The sequence below is a fragment of the Microtus ochrogaster genome, chromosome 2 (genome assembly GCF_000317375.1).
Source record: "Microtus ochrogaster isolate Prairie Vole_2 chromosome 2, MicOch1.0, whole genome shotgun sequence".
Lineage (NCBI taxonomy): Eukaryota > Metazoa > Chordata > Mammalia > Rodentia > Cricetidae > Microtus > Microtus ochrogaster.
Window position 1 is genome coordinate 13,415,908 of NC_022010.1, and position 23,810 is coordinate 13,439,717.

Genomic DNA, 23,810 nt, shown 5'->3' on the forward strand with positions numbered 1-23,810 from the left:
TATATAATAAATAAATAAATAAATAAATAAATAAATAAATAAATAAATAAATAAATAAAGTAGCTATAACACAGCATTGCTCACCTGGGAGGCTGAGTCACGTCCAGTAGCTGGAATATTGAGAAGAGTGATAGCCCAAAGCAGGGCATACACGGTCTAGATGGGTTCTGAAGAGAACACTCGGACAACAGCCTGGAGGAGACTGTGAGTTGTGTGTATTCCTGTATATACATGGTATCTGCCAGCACCACTTCAGGCATGACTGCCCCCACTCTTACAGATCAGTAGTCTAGGACCAGGCCCACCCAACAGGAGGGGATGCGTGTATGGTCCCTGAGATTCAAGCTATCTCAGCTTCTTCCTTTCTGTCTCCACACTGTCCCAAGTGTCTGTAGTCTGTAGTCAGCCATCACCTGAGTGAGCTGCACCCTGTGTCTCAGTTTCCTCACTTACAGAATGTGGAGTGCTCCCATTCTACCCGTTTGAGGATCAGGTGCAGACAAAGACAGGGTCCAGAGGTGTCTGCTCAGCCTTGGCATTCCCCGTGGGCCTCCTCCTTACCGAAAGCATGCACATCGCAGCCCCAGTGGGTTCTGAGTGGCCCTGTCTGTCGCCTTACAGGTCCAGATCAAGCCCTGCTCTTCCCAGTCCCATCTGAAAGCATCAACGACTAAGTCAGAGCAGCTGAACCCTCCTCACCTCTGTTTCCGGGGTCTTCAACCCTGTACCCTCAGTCCTTTCTCAGAAACAAACCTGAGCGATATATGGACTTTGGAGCCTTGTAGACCATACCCAGTACTTACTACAGCTGGAGTTAACTGTCTTCCCAAGGCAGACAGGGACCAGCTGTCCTCAGAGGCCGGAGTTTTCGTGGCAGTAAAACTTTTCCTTGCAGTACAGCTCAGAGGGAGACTTCTCACTGGCTTGGGTAGTTCTGGGTTTTTCTTCGCTTTTTAAAAAAATTACATTTATTTGGATCAGGCATGGTGGCACATGTTTTTAACCTCAGCACTTGGGAGATCTGTGTGAGTTCAAGGCTAGCCTGGTCTGCATAGTGAGCCAGAAGTACACAGATAGACCCTCTCCCTCTCTCTCTAAAATTATTTTTCTTTTTTTGGGGGGAAGGGGCAGGGAAGCATGTGTTCCATGGCACGCGTGTGGAGGTCAGAGGGCAATTTTCAGGAATCAATTCTACCTTCTACCATGTGGGTCCTAGGGATTGAACTCAAGTTGCCAGGCTTGGTGACAAGGGCCCTACCCACGAACAATCTTGCTGGAACTTTCTTTACTTTTCTGTTTTGGTGGTTGTTGTTTTCTATTATTATTATTATTATTAATTTTATTGGTGTTTTTAGACTATATGTATAAATGTATACATATAGGCTGGATCCTAGAGTTACAGACAGTGTGAGCTGCCATATGGGTGCTGGGATTTGAACCCGGGTCTTCTAGAAGAGCAGTCAGTGCTCTTAACCGCTGAGCCATCTCTCCAGCCCCGGTGGTGGTTGTTTGCAAAGAGACTTTTTTTTTTAAATAGCCCAGGCTGAACTGGAATTCATAATCTCCCTGCTTCTGCTGGAATTACAGGCATGAGTACCAAGCCCAGCTAATCTGCATTGTTTTCATCTTAAGTTTTTGACAGTTTTGTACATGTGCACAATGAATTCTAGTTGTCTTCACCCCCTTGCTATTACAGTGTCTCATCTCTGCTCCATCCCACTGAATCCCAGCAAGGCCCCCCACCTCCATGACTTTTGTGCGCATGCCGCCCAGTGCATTTAATTAGGGTTGCTTGCATGAGTGGGAAATTATTTACTGGAGCATGGGCAACTTAGCATTGGCTACACCACTGAAGAAAGTGACAGCTGACAGCCCCTCCCCAAGCCACCATTTACAGCCAGAGGCCCCCTGAGTCCTTCCCCCAGTCTTGAACAACTTTGTGTAGTAACTATGGCTGCAATGAGTTCATGAACACAATGGCATTGTGTGTCCAGAAGACAGTTTTCTACAGCACACCTCTCCATCTTCAGGCTTTATGTTCTCTTTGTTCCCAATTCCACAGTGTTCTTTGAGCCTTGATTGAGGTACTGGGTATGTTCCATTTAGGGCAAGCATATCACCTATCATTCTTTATGTTTAATTCAAGAATTTGCACATATAGACTGTACATGGGTCATAAGCACCACTGTGGTGGGCTCATGGCAAGTGAATAGACCTTTGGGAGCAGTGCCAGTTCTGGAAACAGAATTTTCTTAGCCACCAGTAAACCTGTGTGTCCAAAGAACCCCTTAAGTCCTAAGCAAACAGAGGGCAATGCCAGATGTCCTGTCTGTTATTCTGCACCTTATTATTTTGAGAGAGGGTCTGTCCTTTGAGGCAGCTAGGCAGCTGGCAAGTCCCACATCCTGTTGTCTCTGCCCTCTACAGTGTTGGGATTACAGGCATGCATGCAGTCACACATGGCTTTACAGGGCTTCCAGGGTTCTGAATTCAGATCCTTGTGCTTGCACAACAAGCACTCTTACCCGCTGAGTCATCTCCCGGGCCAGGGTATACCATTTCTTCAGATGGTGGCCAGCTGGATGGTTTCTACCTTCTTCTACCATTCAAGTACAAGGTTTTGTGTGATACAGAGAGGTGAGATTCCAGCTTGCTTTAGTTTTTATTGTTGTTTACAGATGTTTGGGACCTTTTGCAATAACGTATGGATTGTAGCATCCATGTGCTGCTCCTACAAAATAAAAACACTAGAATTTTGCTGGTGACTGCACAGGTCTTGCAGGCTTCTTTGGGATTATTGTTGTCTTCACAATGTTGAGTCTAACCTATGAAGAGAGGATGCTTTTCCAGTTGTGTAGGTCTTTAGTTTCTTTTGGTTCTGTGGTCTTCAGTTTTCACCTCTGGTCAAATGGATTCCTGTTTGTTCTGACAAATGCTTTTATAAACACAACCAGTTTCCTTTTGTGTTCTTCAGCTTAGTGTGTTGATTTTGTGTTCTGAAGCTTTGCTGAATTCATTTAATTAAGCCTAAGAGATTTAAGGAAAATTCTTTAGAGTTTTCTATATAAAGATTATGTTCTCAACAAACTAAAATGATTTTTACTTTTTCTTTTTCAGTTTGGATGCCTTTTATTATTTCTTTTTCTTGCCTAATTATTGTGCCTGGAACAAACAGTACAAAACTGCCTAGAAGCAGGAGTAGGCACCCAGCACTGGAGAGATGGCATGCACTTGTAACCCTTTAGGAGTCTAGGAGTAGGCACCCAGCACTGGAGAGATGGCATGACCTTGTAACCCCTTTAGGAGGCTAGAAATGCAAATCAGTACCATCCCTACCTGTGCTGTGACCTTGTCTCAAAAAATAAAGAAAAGAAAAGAAAAGGAAGAAGAGGCCAGGTGTGGCAGTGCTCACCTTTAGCTCTAGCACTTAGGAGGCAAAGTAAGGCTGATCAAGTGAGTTCAAGTTTAAGGCCAGCCTGATCTACAAAGGAAGTTCAGGTCAGTCAGAGACCCTGTCACAAAGACAGGGAGGAGGAAGAAAAGAAAAGGGGGAAAATGGGCATCGTGGGAAAGCTCAGCCCTAGGATAGATAGAGTCAAAATAGATGATTTGTGCTTTTGATACTTATACTTAAAGAAAAAACTCAGGGCTCTGTTCTCTTCCTTCAGATGGCTTGGGGCTCATAGAGCCACAGTGCAGATTTAGGAGGCCGTTGTGTCCTAAGGTGACACAGAAAGAGCCAGCCTCAAGGCTGAAGACCTTTTCTGTTCTGTCCTCTGAGCCTCTTCTCTATGTTGACCACACACCAACATGTTTTCCCCCATAGAAGAAAAGCCGCAACGAGACCCATGGACAAGGCAGTGGCGTGGAGATCCTGGAGAACCGGCCCTACACAGATGGTCCTGGTGGCTCTGGGCAGTACACCCACAAGGTGTATCATGTGGGCATGCACATCCCTGGCTGGTTCCGTGCCATCTTGCCCAAGGCAGCCTTGCGGGTGGTGGAGGAGTCCTGGAATGCCTACCCCTACACCCGAACCAGGTGTGCCTGCCTCTACCTCCTCAGCATGCCATCTGCTAGGGGAACTCCACTGCGTGTGTCCAAGAATTCTCCTGGCAGGCTCAACCCCCTGCACCCCTACAAGCATCAAACTCTGCCTCACACATGTCCCCTAATGGTTCACAGGTGGTCACATGCAGGAACGGGACAGATGCCCCTGTATTGCCTGCCTCCAAGAAATGGCAATTGAAGTCATGAAGGCAGGGGCTGAGCAAGGGCTGGCATCTAGGAAAGTTCAGGGAATGAACATTCTCTAAGTTCCCATGAACAGAGACAGCCTGCTAGGAAGAAGTGTGAACTGAAGGTAGACCAGATGGTCCAAAGTCTCCCAGCTCTGGGACTTTAAAGTTTCTGTAGCTTTGTTAATACATCCCTTGGTAAGCATGGCTTTTCTCAGAACCCCAGCAGAGGATCTTCACTCTTTTCTCCCCAGTGCTAGCTCTCACTGAGCAAGGGTACTCCCCTTTAGCTTCCCAGGGCTTCCTCCCCTCAAACCCCACACCTGGAAAATGCTGAGAGCTAGTTTAAAATTTCCGAGAGCACTTCTCCATCCCAGAAAGGAGCTGTTCTGTTTTCAGAGTGGGCTACTTGCTGGTGTCACATACCAGGAATGTCTGCCCAGATCCACTGACTTCATAGCACACTGCCATTGTGGCTGTGCATGCATTCCCACCACACTATACTCATATGGATGCCAGATGTGGGAAGCTTCTAGAAGCTACCAAGGAAGTTCAATAGCTCTCATCCCTGTCTCTCTCTCCCACAAGCTGGCTTAGGACAAGACGGTAGTATAGGAAATAGACGTGACTGTCACATCTCAGCTAACTCCACCTATCTTCGTTACATTTCTCTTACTGTGAATAGACACCTTGACCAATGCAGTTTATAGAAGAGTTTATTGGGGCTTATGGTTTCAGAGGATGAGTCCATGACCATCACAATAGGGAGCATGGCAGCAGGCAGGAAGCTGTGGTGCTGGAGCAGTAGCTGAGAACTTACACCTTCTCCACAAACATGAAGCAAAGGGAGACAGAGCACTAACTGGGAATGGCATGGGCTTCTGAAACTTCAAAGCCCACCACCAGTGAAACCCCTCTTCCAACCAGGCCATACTTCCTAATCCTTCCCAAAAAGTTCCATCAACTAGGGACCAAGTATTCACATATATAAGCCTGGGGGGGGGGCATTATCATGTAATCGACCACACCACCTACCCACTTTACTTTGTTTCCAGTGTGGTCCAACAGACTGCTAGCTAGTGACAGCCCCTCCAGGGTTCAGTTCCAATGGATGTTCTTTCTCTCAGGTTCACCTGTCCCTTTGTGGAGAAGTTCTCCATTGACATTGAGACCTTTTATAAGACCGATACTGGGGAAAACAATGATGTGTTCAGCTTGTCTCCTGTGGAAAAGAACCAGCTGATAACAGGTGAGCATGACAGCTGAAGCCTAACAGGCAGCATTGCCACCCCAGGCCACCCTAACTCTGTCCCTCTGCCCTTGCCTGATCTCATCCTGAGAGTACGTTGGATTCTTAGGTGGGGGGTAGGATGGGGCACAGAGTGAGGCAGGATAGGCTTCCATGTCCTGAATGTGCATGCCAAGTCTGTCGGCTTTCTCCTCCCTATACATGGGCTTGTGGACTCTTGGGGTGCTGTTTGGCTAAAAGCTGCTTGTGAATGCCATGCCTACAGTAGACTGGCCCACACTATGGTGTCTGTGGCTGGAGTGATGGTGGCCTTTGCTGCTTTGCTCTCCAGCTGATGTCACTGTGCAGGAGGTGGTCTCCATTTGTTAAGCTTTTTTGTTTTAGACAGTGTCTTACTCTGTAGTTCTGATTTGTCTAGAACTCACAGAGATCTGACTGCCTCTGCCTCCCGAGTACTAGGATCAAAAGTATACACCACCATGCCCAGCTAAATCTTTTAAAAGAGAAATCAGAGTTGGAGATTTTTCATGTGAAATTTCCCCAATTTTTAAACATTGATAAAATGTTTAACAAAATGGCAAACAAAACACATCTGAGGGCCTAACACGGTTCTGCAAGCCTCTTCTAGATGGTAATCTCTGGCCCAGGTCTACTTGCTTAGGTGCTATTCAGGAGCTTCATCTAGTGACAAAGGACCATTGTGTCCTGATTCTCCATCCCCTCCACAGTAGTCCTCTGTCCTTGACAAGCATCCCATTGGTCCCCAAGATCCCACCTCAATCCAACACTGTTCTACTCCTGTGGCCAAAATGCCACCCTACTCTGGAAAGTTTCCTTAGTCTTGTCTATCCTTCCCTACCCTGTATTCTTCATGGGAATTCTTTTCCCATTGTCTCCTTGATTCACTGCCCCATTTACCTCTGCACATGGACTATGGTATGTCAAGCTGACCACAGAAAAAAACTACAAGAACCAGGCCAGGTAGTACAGGCTGTTATTGAAGCTGCTTACGGGGAGATGGGAGGATCATAAGTTTAAAGCCACTTGGACAACTTAGTTTATGACCTTGTCTTAAAATAAAAAGTAAAAATAGGGTTGGTGATAGAGCTTAGTGATAGAGCATTTATTTAGCATGTGTGAGGCCTTAGGTTCAGTCCCAGTGTCACACACACTAAAGGAAACAGGAAAGGCTCTGGGCTGGCAGTCAGGGAGTCACCAGAAACCTTGTCCTATACCCACACCGTCATACATGAGTCCTGGAAAGGGTGAATAGAATTTGGGCAAACGTGACCACTCGCAGGGTGTCCCCATAGACATCATCGACATCGTCAAGGATCCTGTGCCTCCCAGCGAGTATAAGACTGAAGAAGATCCCAGGCTGTTCCAGTCAATCAAGACTCATCGGGGGCCCCTCTCTGACAACTGGGTTCAGGAGTACAAGAAGCGGCTCCTCCCCATCATGTGCGCCTACAAGCTCTGCAAGGTGGAGTTCCGATACTGGGGCATGCAGTCCAAGATAGAGAGATTCATCCATGACACAGGTGAGTGTGTGCCGGGCTGGGGTACGCCTGCCCGTCTGCCTGTGCCCATATTCTCCATATGCTGGTTGTATACTTACAGTTTACTCCTAGGACGTGACTCTGTATTAAGTTCTCTAAAGAAATGGGATTGATAAACAGAGAGAATAAACAGGATTTATCAGAGTAGTGTAGGCTGTGGTTCAAGTACTCTAACAATGGCTGCCTCCCAATGAAAAGTCCAAGAATCTAGTCGTTTGGTCCATGGGGCTGGTGGTCTCACCTGGTCTTCAGCACACACTGGAACCCAGAAAAAGTAGGCTCTGATGCCAGTGAAGAAATTGACCTGCCAGTGACAGTGAGGGCAGGCAGGAAACGGGCAAAGCTTTTTTTTTTTTTTTTTTTTTTTTTTTTTTTTTTTTTTTTTTTTTTTTTTTTTTTTGAGACAGGGTTTCTCTGTGGCTTTGGAGCCTGTCCTGGAACTAGCTCTTTAGACTAGGCTGGTCTCGAACTCACAGAGATCCACCTGCCTCTGTCTCCTGAGTGCTGGGATTAAAGGCATGCACCATCGCCCGGCCAAGGCAAAGCTTTTTCTTCACTGCCGTTTATATAGGCTGCCACCAGAAGGTGTCTCCCAGATTTAGGGTGGGTCTTCCTACCTCAAACATCCAATCCAGAAAATTCCCTCCCAGATGTGCCCAGCTGCTTGGGCTTTAGTTAATTCCAGGTGTGGTCAAGTTGACAACAAGAACAGCTACCACAGACCCTGAAACCTGTGCCCAGCTCCCTTTCCCCACGCTATCTTGGCCATCTGTGACCAGTGTGCCTGCTGTCCATGCATTGCCCAAACATTCCGGACCTGGCTGGTATCTGATAATGTAGCCTGCACCCCACTGAAGCCAGACAGCCCCCCTCCTGCCACTGAGGCTCCTGGCTCCCAGGCTTTTTTCCCTCTATCTGAGGAGGTCCAGATCCTAGCTGGTCCTTAGCTCTGCTTCTTCACAGGCTGGAAACTCCAGATGGCAGAGTGGTTCAGATTTGTGCCCTTCACACCCACATGGCCTTCTCAGAGCAGGTGTTCGAGGAACAGGTGGACTAACAGATGCCTGGGAGCCCCCAGCCAAGGAAGGCTGTCCCAAGGCTCCCCTTCTCCATTTCCCTTGGAGCCCTAGATTCATGACCCCACAGTAACATCCAGGAAGAGACCTTGGGACACCACAAACAAGGGAAACTTACTTTATGCGTGAATAGAGCCACATCATTGACACCATGTACCACCCTCGTCACATTGACTCATGACTACCCATGATGGGGCACTATTGCCTGTTTATACACTCATGCCTACCCATGATGGGGTACTGTTGCCCTGTTTGTAGAAGATGAACAAAGACCCCCACATAAACTGAACCCAGAACAGATACTCTCTGCGCTGGCAGTGGAGGTATCAGTAGACATCCCCATGCAGTATGGATGCTAGAGTACCTGTGCCTTCAGCAGCACACTGGGCTCTGAGTACAGAGCCTCCCACCTGGAAAGGCACTGATGATGTGTACACAACAGCCTTGATGGTGTTATACACCATGGGACAGTTTCACCAGCTCCACTCCCGGGGCAGCATCTCAGATACATCCTTTCCTGCTCTTTTTCCAGCAGTGTCCATGACAGTTGAGTGGAGGGGGCAGAAGGATAGAACACATCCCTACAGTCTGCCTGTCTAACCCATGGTAGCCGGGATTGACCAAAACAGCCTCCCTACTCCCTCCCCACATCCCTGACTGAGACCTCAGGCCAGGAGGACAGTGTTGTAGAGGCAGCTCAGATCTCAGCCTGCCCACCTCACTTGGGCCTTCCTCCTCCTGTCCATGTCCCCACCTTCTAAAAGGAGCACAGGCTTCATCTCACAGGCAGCAACTGTGGTGCTACCCTGGCCCTTTCCTTGCTCCCCTGTCTTGCTGGCTTGTCCTACCCTTTACTGTAGTCTGCCCTGTATGACCTGCTTGGGGGTCCCTGGTCCTGGAGATAGTGGTTCTCAGGCTCTATGATCCCCATTCCCCCACCATCCCTATGTAACCCCTGAGCTTCTGACAAAACCCAGACTCCTCAGCTTTCTGAAGTTTGATCTCCTCTGAAAGGAGGGTGGAGGGCACAGTTGTGAGGATAGCTGTGGCATGCCATCCCTACACTGCCATAGCAGTCACTGTTGCCTCTCTGAGTCCCACTTTCCTTGTCTGTGAGGTGGGTGTAATAGTACCAGTTCTGCAGAGCTCCTGTGGGCTGAATCTCGGTGTGCAGAGCTGCAGGCAGACATGACCCAGCCCTCTCTGAGCATGGTGAACATCATTGTACTGACAATACAATGATGAAAGAAATAACTCCCAAAACTTAAGCTGCTCCCTTTGTGCCTCTACAGTAGTGCAATGTGCCATCCATCCCTTCCAGCCAGCCCACGAGGAAAACATTCCATGTTAAGTTAGAGTGGACTGTGAGCCCAAAAGACAGGCCCAGAAAAGGAAACTGAGACTCACTCCTGAGACCTCCCTCAAGTGTAAACTAGGAATACAGTCAGCTGAGGCTGAAGGAGAGTACCATCCTGCTCCATGGGTAAGCAGAGGTCTCCACAGCTAGCCCCTCAGAGGAAAGGAGGCATGGGGCATGGGAGGAGAAAGGGGCAAAGCCTGAGGACATGCCAGGGCTGAGCCTCTCGGAGTGCTGCTCTGAGAACCAGCCATCACTCCCCAAGGATGTCCTCTGGAGAAACTCATATACATTTAAGGCATGTTCAGGGCCACAAAATAGAAAAATTAGTCAGGCAATGATAACACATAGCTTTAATCCCAGCACTCAGAAAGCAGAGGCAGGTAGATCTCTGTGAGTTGAAGGCCAGCCTGGTCTACATTATACAGATGAGCCAAAGACCAACCAGCAGAAAAAGAACTAAATAAAACAGTGTTTCAGTTGTATCAATAACAAACCCCACACCTAGAGCCACATAAGAGTGTGGGAAAGGAGAGACTCAGTCAGAGAAGCACATGGCAGAAAACACACAGCACAACGCATAGATGTCTGTTTCCCCAGACAGACCGTTCCAACACACTGGGAAACATGTCTGCACACTAAACCTAGAAACAGGAAACAGCAAACACAAAACCCTGGACCTGTGCTTCTAGGAAGAGAGGAGGGGTTTTTTGTTTGTTTGTTTTTGTTTTTTCGAGACAGGGTTTCTCTGTAGCTTTGGAGCCTGTCCTGGAACTCACTCTGTAGCCCAGGCTGGCCTCGAACTCACAGAGATGCACCTGCCTCTGCCTCCCGGGTGCTGGGATTAAAGGTGTGCGCCACCGTTGCCCGGCTAAGAGAGGAGTTTTTGAAGAACCCCGACACTCTGGTCCTTTGCTGAGTGGTGTGGACACTAATGTGCTACTTCCCTTCTATGCTTTTTTTTAATGTCTGTGTGTATGTGTGTTTGTGTGTGTATGTGTGTGTTTGTGTCTGTATCTGTGTATGTCTGTGGGTGGGGGGGATCTGTGTGTCTGTCTGTGTGGGAACGTGCATGTGAGTGCAGAGACCTGTGGAAGCCAGGTGAGGGTGTTGATTCCTGGAGTTAGAGTTATAGGTGATTGTGAGCAGCCTGTGGGTACTGGAACTGAACTCTGATCTTTTGGGAAAGCAGCAAGTACTGTAGAGATCAGAGGACAGCTTTTCCTTAAACAGTGTGGGTTCCAAGGATTAAGCTCCAGCTCTTAGGCTTGGCACCCACTGCACCATCTCACTCCCCAGTCCCTGTTTTGGATTGTTTGTTTGTTTGTTTGTTTGTTTCTCTAGCAGGGTCTGATGTGACTCAAGCTGGCCTCCAACCCAGTATTGGCCAAGGATACCTTTATGACCTTAAACTCCTGCCTCCACGTCCCAAGTGCTAGGATCGCTATGCAGCACTGCATCCAGCTTTTTTCTTTTCTTTTCTTTTCTTTTCTTTTCTTTTCTTTTCTTTTTCTTTTCTTTTCTTTTCTTGTTTGTTTTGTTTTGTTTTTCAAGACAGGGTTTTTCAGTGTAGCCTTGGCTGTCCTGGAACTAGCTCTGTAGACCAGGCTGGCCTTGAATTCACAGAGATCTGCCTGCCTCTGCCTCCTGAGTACTGGGATTAAAGGTGTGTCCCACCACCACCCGGCTCTTGTTTTAATTTTTTCATCTTTAAAGAAATGTGGGGCTAGGGGGGTGTAGCTCACTCAGTCAGTAAAATGCTTGCTACAGAACCTTGAGAACTGAGCTTTGATCCCACATAACCAACGAGGCTCAGTGGTGTATACCTATAATCCAAGTGCTGGGGAGGCAGAGACAAAAGAATTCCTGGTGCTAGCTGTCATCCAGTCTAGCCAGATCAGCAAATTCTAGGTTCAATTAGGGACCCTGCCTCAAAAAAATAAGGTGGAAAAACGATAGAGGAAAGACACCCAATGTTGACAACCTTCCATACATATGCACATGCATAACACACACACACACACACACACACGAGACAGACAGAAAGAGAACCCAACCCATTTTAAAATCTCCTCTTCTTTGGGAAATTCAACAAGAAAAGTAGACCAGGCACCGAGACAGGAGACTCTTGAGAATTAACAGTGCCACTTGTCCTTGGGGCATGAAGGCCCTCCAGTGAACTGTGGCTTCTGACCAGAGCCTCTACTTAACAAGCCTGGCCCTGCAAGTGTACGGCCACTGTGAGCCCCAGGTCATCTGGGAGCCAGTTTTCTAGGGTGGCAATGGAGGAACTGAGGCACAAATAAGCAGTAACTCGAGCTGACCTACGCTGTGCCCCGGTGCACACGGCCTCTGTCCCCCGGCTCTGTACAGGCCTGCGGCGGGTGATGGTGCGGGCCCACCGGCAAGCCTGGTGCTGGCAGGATGAGTGGTATGGGCTGACCATGGAGAACATCCGAGAACTGGAAAGGGAAGTACAGCTCATGCTGTCCCGAAAAATGGCCCAGTATGCAGAGAATGAAGGAACGTCGGAGCTCTGCAAGGACAGCTCCCCTCAGGTCCAGGCCTCGACAGCAGCCTCTGAACCCAGCAGCAGCAATGGGGAGGCCCTGGGCCGGGGCCTGAAGAAGCAGTGGTCCACCTCCTCCAAGTCCTCGAGATCCTCCAAGCGGGGAGGTGAGCTGGGGGTTCCTGCCTTTTGATTCAAGGCTTACCTTCCCAGTTTCCAGGGTAGCCATGCCACTGCTGCGTCCTTGTAGTTCTGGGTCTTTGCTCTGGACATAGTAGAGCTAACTCTGTGGAGCCTTTCACGTTCTAACTGGTACCAGGTGGGACTTTACCATGAAGTGAAGCTGCCTCTTCCACACAGCACCCCCAGACTTACCTGTAAGCCCCAGACAGATAGTCTGTAACTTCATGACTCTGGGGAGTGATTCTAGGTAGGCCTCCCAGTAAGAGAAAACATCTGCAAGGTATCAGATCCTGGACCACAAGGTGAAGCAGGGTCTCCCCGTGCAGCCAGTCAAGCCCCAGTAACATGCCTTTCCAGCCCAGTGTGCATGGCCCTGGGCTCATGGCATTGGGATGAGGTGAGCCAGTACCTTATTCTTCTGTTTCTTCCTGCTGCCCTGCCCTGTCAGCTCTGCTGGGGCCACATTTAAGGAGCTTACTTATGGTCAGGTTCAGCGCTACTCAGAGCATACACCCTAAGCTCTCCCTGGACAAGGCAGCCAAGTGGTCTACATAGGTGGGCCCTAGACACTCAGCCCCTGCTTTCTTCATTTCTGTCTAGAGTGAACTTTTCTGATGGTGCCCACTTAGCCCTCCAAGCTGCCATCACAATTTCCTGCCTGCTGTGACTAGCTCAACAGAGTTTTTCTCTGCAGGCCAGACCATCACACAAGGGTTTTGCCTTTCAGCCAGCCCCTCCAGACATAGCATCTCAGAGTGGAGGATGCAGAGCATCGCCAGGGACTCCGATGAAGGTTCGGAAGATGAGTTCTTTGATGCACAAGGTAGGTAGACAGATACTACAGCCTGAGGGGACTTCTGGGGCCAGATGCAAAGAATTGTTAAAGGGTATGAAGCACCTGTCACTGTACTGCTCCTGTGACCTGTACCTACACCGTCACAGGGGGCAGCCTGGGGCTTAGGTGTAGAACACAGAGAATGAGATGAGGTCACTGGGAAGCCACCTCACTTGAGTTTAGGGTCTAAGTCAGGACTTAGGGCATAGAAGGAGAGTGCTGTTCTCTTGAACAGGAATAGGTAGGTTCTACCTACCCATACCTACATAGCCGTATGTATACTTACATAGCCATACCTACCCCCACCTCATAAATGATACAGAGTTCTACCAAAGCCTTTCCCAGATTAATTTGTCTCCATAAGTATGACTTAACAGCATCCTCAATTTTTGTGATTGTTTTATTGTGCTGTTGCTTTTCTTCATTAAATTAATGTAAATTAATATGCATCTAATGTGGATACTTTAGAAAAAGCAATAAGCAGAAACTAGATGAACTTAATCATTTTCCCACTAACGGCAATAAGTACAGCAGGCACACAGCCAATTGCTCACCTGTGCCGGAAAATGCAAGCACTGCCTTACACGAAACCACAAAGATGCTCTCAACAAAGTCAAAGGGGCCAGCAGGCAAGCCCGGGAAGATGGGTGCTACTGCACCCTGGCAGCTCCGCCAGCCCCAGAGCACACAAATAACAGGAGTGCAGAATGATGAGAGCATGCCCACAGCTGAAGAGCAGGGTCCTCTCGTCCTGTGTCCTAGCGTGGAGGGGCAGAGGAGCTGCCCACATGTGACATCTTAATTACCTGGCCAGCCATACCTACAGGGAGAGAACATGGGGGAGTCCGTGTCCTGGCTTGTCCTGGAGTTAGACAACCTGGAAAGGGGCCACAGGGGACTCCTGAGCCAATCTCTGCACTTGACAAGAATGGAGAAGGGTGTCTTTAGTGCCCCACCCTTCCTAGCTGGCTCTTTTTCCTTGAAAGAGGAAAAACACCTCATGTTGAAAAAGACTGTAGAGCAAAGGCACAGCTGCCAAAGCAGCAGGCTTCTCAGGTCCTGCCCAGGAGCCAAGGAGGAGAGGGCGGCCAGCATGAGCTTGAGCCCAGGCAGCTGCCCGACCCTGGGAGCAGTTCTGGGGAAGCAGAAATGAGAGTCCAGTCTTGGGTGACATGTTCACAGCAGCACCTTCCCTGAGCTGTGTCTTTCTGGACGTTAAACAGCATCAGCTGTGAATGGATAAACAGGGACAAGGGTAGGTCTGCAGAGGGAAGGAGGCGCCACCACACTCTGCAGAGAAGTCGAACCTCAAAAGCACAGAGCTGTGAGGACACAGTCACGCACGGAAGACCACACAGTGTGTGACTGTGTCCACTGAAAATGCCCAGAGTCGGCAGAGGCCTGGACGAGAGTTCGTTATACTGTGAGGCCTGACTGCTTGTCATCAAGCATGAAGCTTCTATTCGAGGTAATGGGAATATTTTAGAATTAAATAGTGATGTGCCCACAGCATAATGAATATACTACATGTCCCTTTAATATGGTGTGGATGGGAATTTCTGTGATTGGCCAGTTGGTTTGCAGCTGCCTGGCTGTCCTATTAAGACAGAGCTGAGGGGCTGGAGAGATGGCTCAGAGGTTAAGAGCATTGCTTGCTCTTCCAAAGGTCCTGAGTTCAATTCCCAGCAACCACATGGTGGCTCACAACCATCTGTAATGAGGTCTGGTGCCCTCTTCTGGCCTGCAAGCATACACACAGACAGAATATTGTATACATAATAAATAAATAAATATTTTAAAAAAAAAGAAGACAGAGCTGAGAACACTGGGCATGCAGACTACAAGAACATAGGAGGTTCAGTGTGTCCCCAGTCCCCACTGAAGTCTCTCTTTCTCCCCCAGAGGATCCGTACAATGAGGAAGTATTCCCCAAGGACATCACTAAATGGAACTCCAATGACCTCATGGACAAAATGGAAAATCCAGAGCCTGAGGACCCACAGGGTAACCAGCCTGGGGGGTGAGGGTGTGGCCTACTCCTGTCTTACCCAGTTCTCACACAATGATGGGTCCCAGGGGTTTGGGGATTCCTGGGCCACAGCTCCCTTTGGCTACCAGGTGTCCACAACACCAGTAGTTAGTGTGGCTTCTGTGTTGCAGATGGTCTATACGGCCAGAGTGGCCCTGAGTTCAGGGTGGCCTCCAGTGTGGAGCAGCTGAACATCATTGAGGTGGGTGCTCTGGACACTGAGTGACTACGGCTGTGGGGAAGGGACTGGGGGCTGGGGGCCCAGTACAGAGGCAAAGCTCCCCAGAGCCAGACATTCACCAGAGAGGCTGGGGTCCCTTTCCCTGCCACCTTCTGTGGAGACACCAGCTAGCCCCATCTCTATGATATTCCTGAGAACCAAGGACAGCAGACAGCCCCCAAGAAAAACCTTGACTAAGCTCCTCCTTGGGAAAATACAATGAGAACCTTGTAAATTCCAGAGTAAAGCTAAGAACTTCACCATGTTCCCATCCCTTCGGTGGCACCAGAAGAGAAAAGGAAGCAAAGGAAGGAAGCAAAAGTCGCATAGGCAGAAGTGACATGGCTGTGGCCCTTGGAGTCAGGCAGAACTCAGTGTGTCCAATAAAGCCGTCTTTCTGGAACCTGTGTCCGCTTTGGGGGTTCTTTGCTAAGCTCGTGCTCCTTCCACCTGCAGGCCGTCAGAGCTGTTTGCACTGGGGCAGGAGCCAGGCCTGGCCAGGGTTGTCCCATGCTGCGGTCACAGTCGCTGCCCTGCTGTTTGCAGGCTGCCCAAGGTGGATATAGCACCTCCATGGGAACTCTGGTCTCCCTTCAGGGCCCAGGAGAGGCAGGCACACCTCTTCCCTCCTGGGGGCTTCTCCTTTGAGGTCTAGAAGGGGTAGTAGATGAAGGGAACGATTGTCTGTTGTTGCTGCTTAATGTTAGACAAAGCAAGCAGAGGGCCTTCCAACTCAGCGCACACAGCTCTGACTGTCTCCCAGGAGAGGGGTGGAGCCTGAGGCTCAGGATCTGTCTTGGGATGTACATTTGGAGGAGCCCAGCACTGATTCTGGCGACTGCCATCCAAAGTCAGACCCTTCAGCCCATACTAGCCCCCAAACCGGAACCTTCCTTCGTGGAAGGATGGCTTGATAGGAACATTGAGTGGGGTGGGGAGGGGTTGCCCTGGGGGGGGGTTGCCCTGGCTCTCCATAGCTGCCTTCACTACTCTTGTGAGCTCTGTTCCCACTAGAGTTCAGGACGGGGAGTTCCTGTCTTAGGCTGGATGTGAAGAAAGATGTTTCTGGGCTTTTGGGGGTTCCTGAAGGATTAACCAGTAAGGAGTCCAGCCTGATAAGTGCACGAAGGACAATCTGGACACCCCACCAGTCCAGTCCCACCCACCCTCAGGTTTCAAGTATAGCTGAATTACACCACCCTGTCGAGGAGCTGGCAGGCTGCTGTAGATAATTTTCCCGTAACCTTGTGCTCATCATATTGGAGAAGTCCCTGCACTTGGTCCTGACGGGAGTGACCCAGGCCGGCCTGTGGTGGGCGGTCCTGAATGTGCAGTTGTTCTACCCCAGCCCCTGGAGGATGAGCACACTCTACTCTCCTTCCCATCTACTCCCACGCCCCAGGACTCAACAGACACAAACCAGGGCTCATTCTCAGACATGTACCTGGAACTCAGGGACAGGGTCACAGCCTGGGCTGCCAGGAGAACTACCAGGAGTTTCGGGGGCTATTCTCTCCTGGTGCTAATGAGCTGTATGACCAGTGCCTGGGCCTCCCCAACCTACCACCTTGTCTATGAAAGGAATAGCTCTGTACCTCCGTGCATAGCTGAGCATTATCCTAGGGTCTCACTTTGACTTCATAGTAGGCTTGGTCAGCAGGAAGGTAGGTTTGTGGTTTGCTCTTCCTCTCCTGTCCTGCTGCAGTGTGCTGGGACCCCGCCTCTACTAGGATCCCTCTGTTCTTGAGGATCTTGGTCTTAGAGTCTGGAAGTAACAGGGCTTTGGACTGAGTGACAAGTGGAGGACCTCAGAGCCAGACTACTTCCCTTGCCTCAGCCACTCCTAATGATTCTGTCTCTGGACCAGCATGGCCTCACTATTTGGGCCAAACCAGACCTATATCTAAAAGCAGACATGCAGCAGGCATCCAGAGGCCTGATTGCCCAAGCAGAAGCTGGTGCCTGAAACCCTGGTGGTTTCTCTAGAAGATACCCTTTCTTGAGTCTGCTGTGACCCTGGTCAGGCCACACCACCTCCTCCAGTCTTTGTCCTTGCAGGGATCCAAGGGAAGGCTGAGGCTGTGAACCCAGACCTCATAACCAGATCACCAGGTTATCTGGGGATTTAGCTTAGGGGTAGAATGTTTGCCTATCACATATGTATGAGGTCCTAAGTTCAAGTCCCAGCACGACAAAAACTGACTAGGGCATCTGGTGCCTGGCAAGGAATTCATACCCACCACTGCCCATGCAGGATGAGGTGAGCCAGCCACTAGCCGCACCACCCTCCAAGATTCACGTGCTGCTGCTGGTGCTGCATGGAGGCACCATTCTGGACACTGGAGCCGGGGACCCCAGCTCCAAGCAGGGTGACACCAATACTATCACCAACGTGTTCGACACCGTCATGCGTGTGCACTACCCCAGTGCCCTAGGCCACCTAGCTATCCGCCTGGTGCCCTGCCCACCCATCTGTGCTGACGCCTTCGCCCTTGTCTCCAAGTGAGTGGCAAATGCCTGCCAACACCCATCATGCCCCGCAGGGAGAAGCAACCACAGCTGTCCCCACCTGAAACCCTGAACAGTATGTGACTCCCCAGAATTAGGTCCTCTGTCCAGATTGTCCTTTCTACCATCCATCCCTCAGCCTGGCCTGTGCCGACAAGATAAGTTCAGATTCTAGGAGGACCATCCTCAGGCTGAGTTCATGTTCAATTCTGTAGAGTAGGGATGCTGGCCTGCCTTGGGTTGAGTCTGCTCAGTGGCCCTGGCTCTCGGAGGCTGCTCAAGGCCTCCCTGGGAGTGTCTGCATGAGTACTCTGGGGCAGGTAGCTCTGTTTGACCTGCTTTCTAGATGGGGGAGACCTTTGGGTCAAGCTGAGTTTACCTGCCCTCTGCTGACACAGCCCCTCCCCCCAGCCTCAGCCCCTACGGCCATGATGAGGGCTGTCTGTCTAGCAGCCAGGACCACATCCCCCTGGCTGCCCTGCCCCTGCTGGCCACTTCTTCACCCCAGTATCAGGAGGCAGTTGCTACAGTGATTCAGCGGGCTAACCTGGCCTATGGAGACTTTATCAAGTCCCAGGAAGGTGTGACCTTCAACGGACAGGTGAGTGGTGACAGAAGGTAAGGAAAGACCTTCCAGGGTGGGCTGGCAAAGAACCAGGGGGAGCCAAGGGTGGAGGTGCTTTTCCCAATTAGCAACCCAGCAAGCAAGCAAGACTCAGGCCTCTACCATCTTGCCTCCAGGTCTGCCTGATTGGAGATTGTGTTGGGGGTATCCTGGCGTTTGATGCCTTATGCTACAGTGGCCAGCCAGTGTCTGAGAGTCAAAGCAGCAGCCGCCGGGGCAGTGTGGTCAGCATGCAGGTACCTAAGCAGGGGCAGAGGGTGGAGCGGCCTTTGTTCCCAGACCCCCACTAAGGCCTGCTATCTCTGATGTACTGCGGAGATCGGCTGCCTTTCCTGCTGTAGGACACCAAGCAATCAGCTGGCCTGGGTTGTGTCCCACAAGCAGCATGCCCAGCCAGAGCCCTGAGGAACTGACTTGTACACCACAATCCATGCTCTGTCTATTCTGTCCATTCAAAATGTCCAAGCCCATAAGGCCCAGCAGGAGTTACCCACCAGAACAGGAGGATGAGAGGGTTAGGAGACACATAGAGAGCATATGTCCTGGGTCTCAGGCTAAGTGAACAATACCCAAGGCAGGTCAACAGCAGCCCAAAAGAGCTGAAAGTGTACCTCAGTGTCCCCCAGCAGACAGATGGGAAGGACACGGGTTGCTGGTGTGCGTGAGCACAGGCGGCAGGCTAGAGCTTGGGGTCTAGAGAACCGTTGCAGTGTGTTAGAGCCCAGGAGAGCATGTGGCTTCACACACCAGGGTCTGCACTGCATGGAACAACTCTGGTTCTAGGAGGTGAGATGGGCACACCCTATTCCCCTCTTTGTCTGACCCTGATGTCTTCCAGCTGTAGAGTGGCCATCACCTGGGAGAGATCACTGTATGCCAAGCCAGTCCTGGAATGAAGGCTGCTAGGACTTAGCCAGTAGTCTGAGGGGCAGTGGGAGACAAGACTTTCCCCTCTGGTTGGGTGAGAAGCCTGCAGCTGGGCAGTGGCCAGCAGGGCCTGGAGTCAGGAGGGAGGGGTCACAGAACACTGAAGAAGGGCCTAGGCTGGGGACCACCTGGCAGTGAGCCTCCATGGCCATTCCAGGACGCTGACCTGCTGTCCCCGGGCATCCTGGTGAATGCAGCACACTGCTCCAGTGGTAGTGGCGGTGGCGGAGGCTCCAGCCTGGAGAGTAGTCGGCACCTGAGCCGCAGCAACATTGACATCCCCCGCAGCAATGGCACCGAGGACCCCAAAAGGCAGCTGCCCCGCAAAAGGAGTGACTCATCCACCTATGAGCTGGACACCATCCAGCAACACCAGGCCTTCCTGTCCAGGTACGGTTTGAGAATACTACTTAGAAGGAGAAAGGCCCAACATGGAGGAACCAGGGTACTCCTTCACCAATCCACATGCCAGTTGCATGCACGCTGTTATGGGGGTTCCTGTTTGAAGGACTTCCCAGCTTACCAGGTACTGTGGTCCTGTATACAAGGGCCACCCTTAGCCCCTGGAAACACACTGTCCTGAGGGTGGGAGTGAGGTGGAGTCGTGGTATCTAAAGGCAGGAGGCTCCCTGAAGAGGTTGTGACCCACTATCACTAGGAGTGTCCCAGCAGGTAACCCTGCACTCATGACAGCCCAGGGCTCAGTCCCTAAGAGACCGTGAAACCCAGCCTGACCCTTGTGAAGCTGACCCTGGGTGACCTGCATGTCCCCCACTGCAGCCTTCATGCCAGCGTACTGAGGAACGAGCCCAGCTCCCGCCGCTCAAGCAGTTCTACGATGCTGGACGGTGCCGGGGCCCTGGGCAAGTTTGACTTCGAGATCGCCGACCTCTTCCTCTTCGGGTGCCCACTGGGGCTAGTCCTAGCCTTGAGGAAAACAGTCGTCCCCTCCCTGGATGGTGAGAGGCCTGCAGGGATAAGACAGGTTACATGAACTGGACAGGAGATTCCATGGGTCAGTCACAAGGCCATGGCCACATGCCAACCCTCTCAATATCTCCATTGCCTTTCTCCACCTCTCCAGCAGCTCAGTCACATGCCCATCCCTGAAACCACTTCGTACCTCTCTCTAAGGTCCCCTGAAGCAGACCAGATGCACAGCAGGTCAGGGAGGACAGAAAAAAGAGACCAGTCTTTGGTGTAGGGGTTACCCATAGAGACAGATGAGGCCATAGTACCTCACAGTCTATAGAGATGGGCAGTAGGGCAGTATCCTGCCATCCCAGAAATCCCTGATCCTTGCCAGGGTTAGCCAGCACAGCCCCAGAGATGTGCATGATCCTGCGGCAGAAGAGCAACAGGTTCAGAGGGGCTTAGATGAACAAAGCTCTAGCAGGTGAACTATGGGGCTGGATTATAGGTGCAACAGCAGCCCCGTTGGTGACGGAAAGTCTTAGCCCTAAGGGCACTCCACAACTGAGCATACTCCCCAGAGCAGCTATCTCCCTGCAGAATAGGGCCAGATTCTCACACACATGCAAAGACCATTCTGTGGGATTCCCTGCCACCCTGAGGAAGAATAAGGTGGCGCCACACATGCTATTGTGCAGAGACAAAGTTCAGAAAGCTTAGTGTGTGCTCATGTGGATTAGAAGGGAGGTGCCTAATTCCCAGGGAAGACACACGCTTGACACAGCCTAGGAGTGGGCAAACATGGGGTGGGGGTGGGGGTGGCCATGACTTCAGCCTGCGTTCCTATGACACACAGTTGAAAATGTGCATGGAGCCCTCCGCTCTGCTGCTCAACACATGCCCTCAAACTGTCTTACCAAAGTTACTATCATTTCTCCAACTCAAAAATAAATTGGAGCTGGGCATGATGGCATATCTTGTCGCAGCCCGGAGAGGCTGAGGCAGGGAGAGTTCCAGTTCAATACTAGCAGGGGCTACATAGTGAGACCCTGTCTCAAAAAAATAATTATCTTTATTAATAAATGGACAATGAACCACAGATCCCAAATTGATTTTAAAAAATGGCAAAGGGTGCCTGGGCCCCAGGCCCCCACCTACTACCCAAAGTCTCCTTTCTCTGCACCCTCCACTCCCAGTTTTCCAGCTGCGACCAGCTTGTCAGCAAGTGTACAACCTCTTCCACCCTGCGGACCCTTCAGCCTCCCGCCTAGAACCACTGCTGGAGCGGCGCTTCCACACCCTGCCACCCTTCAACATCCCCCGATACCAGCGCTACCCGCTGGGGGATGGCTGCTCCACACTGCTGGGTGAGGCTCCCCAGGAAGGTGGGGATTGTTTTCAAGTTGGGGATAGCTGTAACTGCTATGGTATAACCCCCGACACACTGGGTATTCCCAAAGGGAAGCAGCATCAGACCCCCGTCCCCACTGGGCATCTGTTCCATCTAAACACTTGCTGAGGTGCACATGTAGTTTTCCTCCCTGACCCCTGTGGGGCAAGAGAGACTTCTGCCTATCAAAGCCGGCTGAGGGGTCCCAGCAACAGCCAGGGCCATAGTCCCTTCCCTACTGCCTAGGGCTTCCAACCCAATGGGGAAGGAGTTACAGGCCTTCTGCAAATTGAGGTGTAGGCCGGGCCCATTGTGATAGGCAGCTGGCCCAGAGATGGCTGGGAGTATGGGAGGGACTGGCCCATCCTCTTGCTCCAGCGTGTATCCTGGCATCATGTTGTCATGTCCTGGTCCTCGAGGAGCCTTGTTTGTGCCAGCACGTGTGCAGATGGCCCACTTGAGTGTCTGTTCTTGTCCTCTCTGCTCTCTTCCCGTCTGCCTCCAGTAGAGACCGTGCAGAGAAACCCAGAGCTGGTCTTGGAGGGCGGCTCCCTGGCCCCTCTCCCCCACGGGGACAGCTTCCTGGAGACCAGTGTCCCTGTTCCCGCGCTCACCTGGCAGGATGGGCCCCGCCAGAGCCCGGGCTGTGCTGAGTGTGTGTACCCCCACTCCTAGTGACTGATGTCTGCTTGGCTGCTGTCCCTTGGTCCTCTACCCCCTCATGCCCTCTCTGGCCACTCCAGAGTCAGTGGGACCTTCATAGCAAGGACATGGCCACGGGAAGTTAGTCCTTTCTATACATGATAATCTAAAGCTGAGGCTACCTCGGCGCAAAGTGGTCACAGTTTTCCAGAGACAGACAGAGGCTGTCCCAGTCCCAGTGTCAGATGGCATGTGCCTTCCCAAGGGTGCTGTTTCACCTTCCCGAGGCTGCAGGGCCTCAAGCAGCCACTCCTCACCCCTCAGCTAGAAAACCTTGGTGCTGTCAAGGAGTTGGGCCTCTGGATCTCCACCCCTCCCTTCCTGAGAGTGTGCAGGCCCTTTGATACATTATCCAGACTGGTTACTCCAGCTGAGCCCTGTTCTGTTCTGCCTGAAGCCTGGGTCCTAGCCTATGTGTGAGGGCCACTCTGGGGTCCCCCTCCTTCTCGGTCCTCAGCCTACACACAGCATCTTAGGAAACTGCCCAAGGCCCCTGCCAAGGCCATGCTAATAACCTGTGGGCTGGTCCATGCTGGTCCAAGAGAGCAACTGTGGAACCAAATATGGGAAGAAGTGGCCAAGGAGGGCAGGAACCCATGCCTTGCCTCCCTGCCCCATGTCTGTGTCCATCTGTCCACCCTTCTTTGCCCAGCCCTCCCCCTCCCTGCCTCAGCTCAGGCCCTTGGCTCTCAAGGCCCTAAACCAGCTGCACCCTGGTCACATCGGACCCGGCAAGCTGGCCTCTCCCGTTGCTGGGAGACCTAGGGTCAGGCAGGGCTTCTCTTACCTGAATCTCTGTCCCTGTCCCTCCACAGCGGATGCACTCCAGACTCACAACACAGTCTTCCAAGAGCATGCAGCCCCCTCATCACCTGGCACAGCCTCTACCAGCCGTGGTTTCCGCAGAGCCAGTGAGATCAGCATTGCCAGTCAGGTGTCAGGCATGGCCGAGAACTACACAGCATCCAGCATTGCCCAGAGTGAGTGCTGTCCCTGAGAACAGGGTGATAGCAGTGTCTAGCTGGCAGGAAGTGGGTGCTAAGCCCCTGCAGGACCAGGGTACTTCCACACAGTGGCTGGTCAGTAGTACCAGCCTGCAGTGACCTCACTAGGAGGGTGTGGTCAGAGCAGTTGGGCAAGACTGGGAACTCTGCAGGAGTTTCTAAGGTTTCAACTTTCTTTAGGGTCTTCCCTTGGTTGGGTCCTAGCTCTTTCCTCATATCCTCTCTGCTTGTTACCAATGTAGGGGCCCCTGGTGTATGTGTGTGTGTGGCTCAACCATTCCCCTGTTCTTGCTCCTCAGAGGGTCCCTCGTCGCTCAGCCACACCCCCAGTGTCAGGCGCCTATCCTTGCTCGCCCTGCCCTCCCCATCCCCTACCACTCAGGGTCCCCGTGCCAGGGCAAGGCAGGTGAGCCCCAACCTGGAAAGGTTCCCCTGCCTCCCTGACTTGGACATCGGAGAAGGTACCCCAGCCACAGCACTTTCCCCT

At 51.4% G+C, this 23,810-nt stretch overlaps 1 protein-coding gene across 6 annotated transcripts in view; it reads left to right on the plus strand.

Moving 5' to 3' along the window:
- Positions 1-23,810, plus strand: part of Pitpnm2 (phosphatidylinositol transfer protein membrane associated 2) — a 107,094-nt gene that overhangs the window by 75,563 nt on the left and 7,721 nt on the right. For 2 of the 6 annotated variants that reach the window (XM_026784193.1, XM_013350013.2), the window contains exons 3-18: positions 3,827-4,041; positions 5,366-5,487; positions 6,801-7,028; positions 11,853-12,155; positions 12,899-12,994; positions 14,909-15,010; positions 15,167-15,237; positions 17,510-17,757; positions 18,175-18,364; positions 18,505-18,624; positions 19,473-19,705; positions 20,096-20,274; positions 21,424-21,594; positions 22,123-22,272; positions 23,135-23,299; positions 23,623-23,784. In XM_026784193.1, coding sequence (XP_026639994.1) covers positions 3,827-4,041; positions 5,366-5,487; positions 6,801-7,028; positions 11,853-12,155; positions 12,899-12,994; positions 14,909-15,010; positions 15,167-15,237; positions 17,510-17,757; positions 18,175-18,364; positions 18,505-18,624; positions 19,473-19,705; positions 20,096-20,274; positions 21,424-21,594; positions 22,123-22,272; positions 23,135-23,299; positions 23,623-23,784 — 2,755 coding nt within the window. The remainder of the gene's footprint in view (positions 1-3,826; positions 4,042-5,365; positions 5,488-6,800; positions 7,029-11,852; positions 12,156-12,898; positions 12,995-14,908; positions 15,011-15,166; positions 15,238-17,509; positions 17,758-18,174; positions 18,365-18,504; positions 18,625-19,472; positions 19,706-20,095; positions 20,275-21,423; positions 21,595-22,122; positions 22,273-23,134; positions 23,300-23,622; positions 23,785-23,810) is intronic. The other 4 variants (XM_013350016.2, XM_005344388.3, XM_026784201.1 and 1 more) reach the window with 4 other exon arrangements.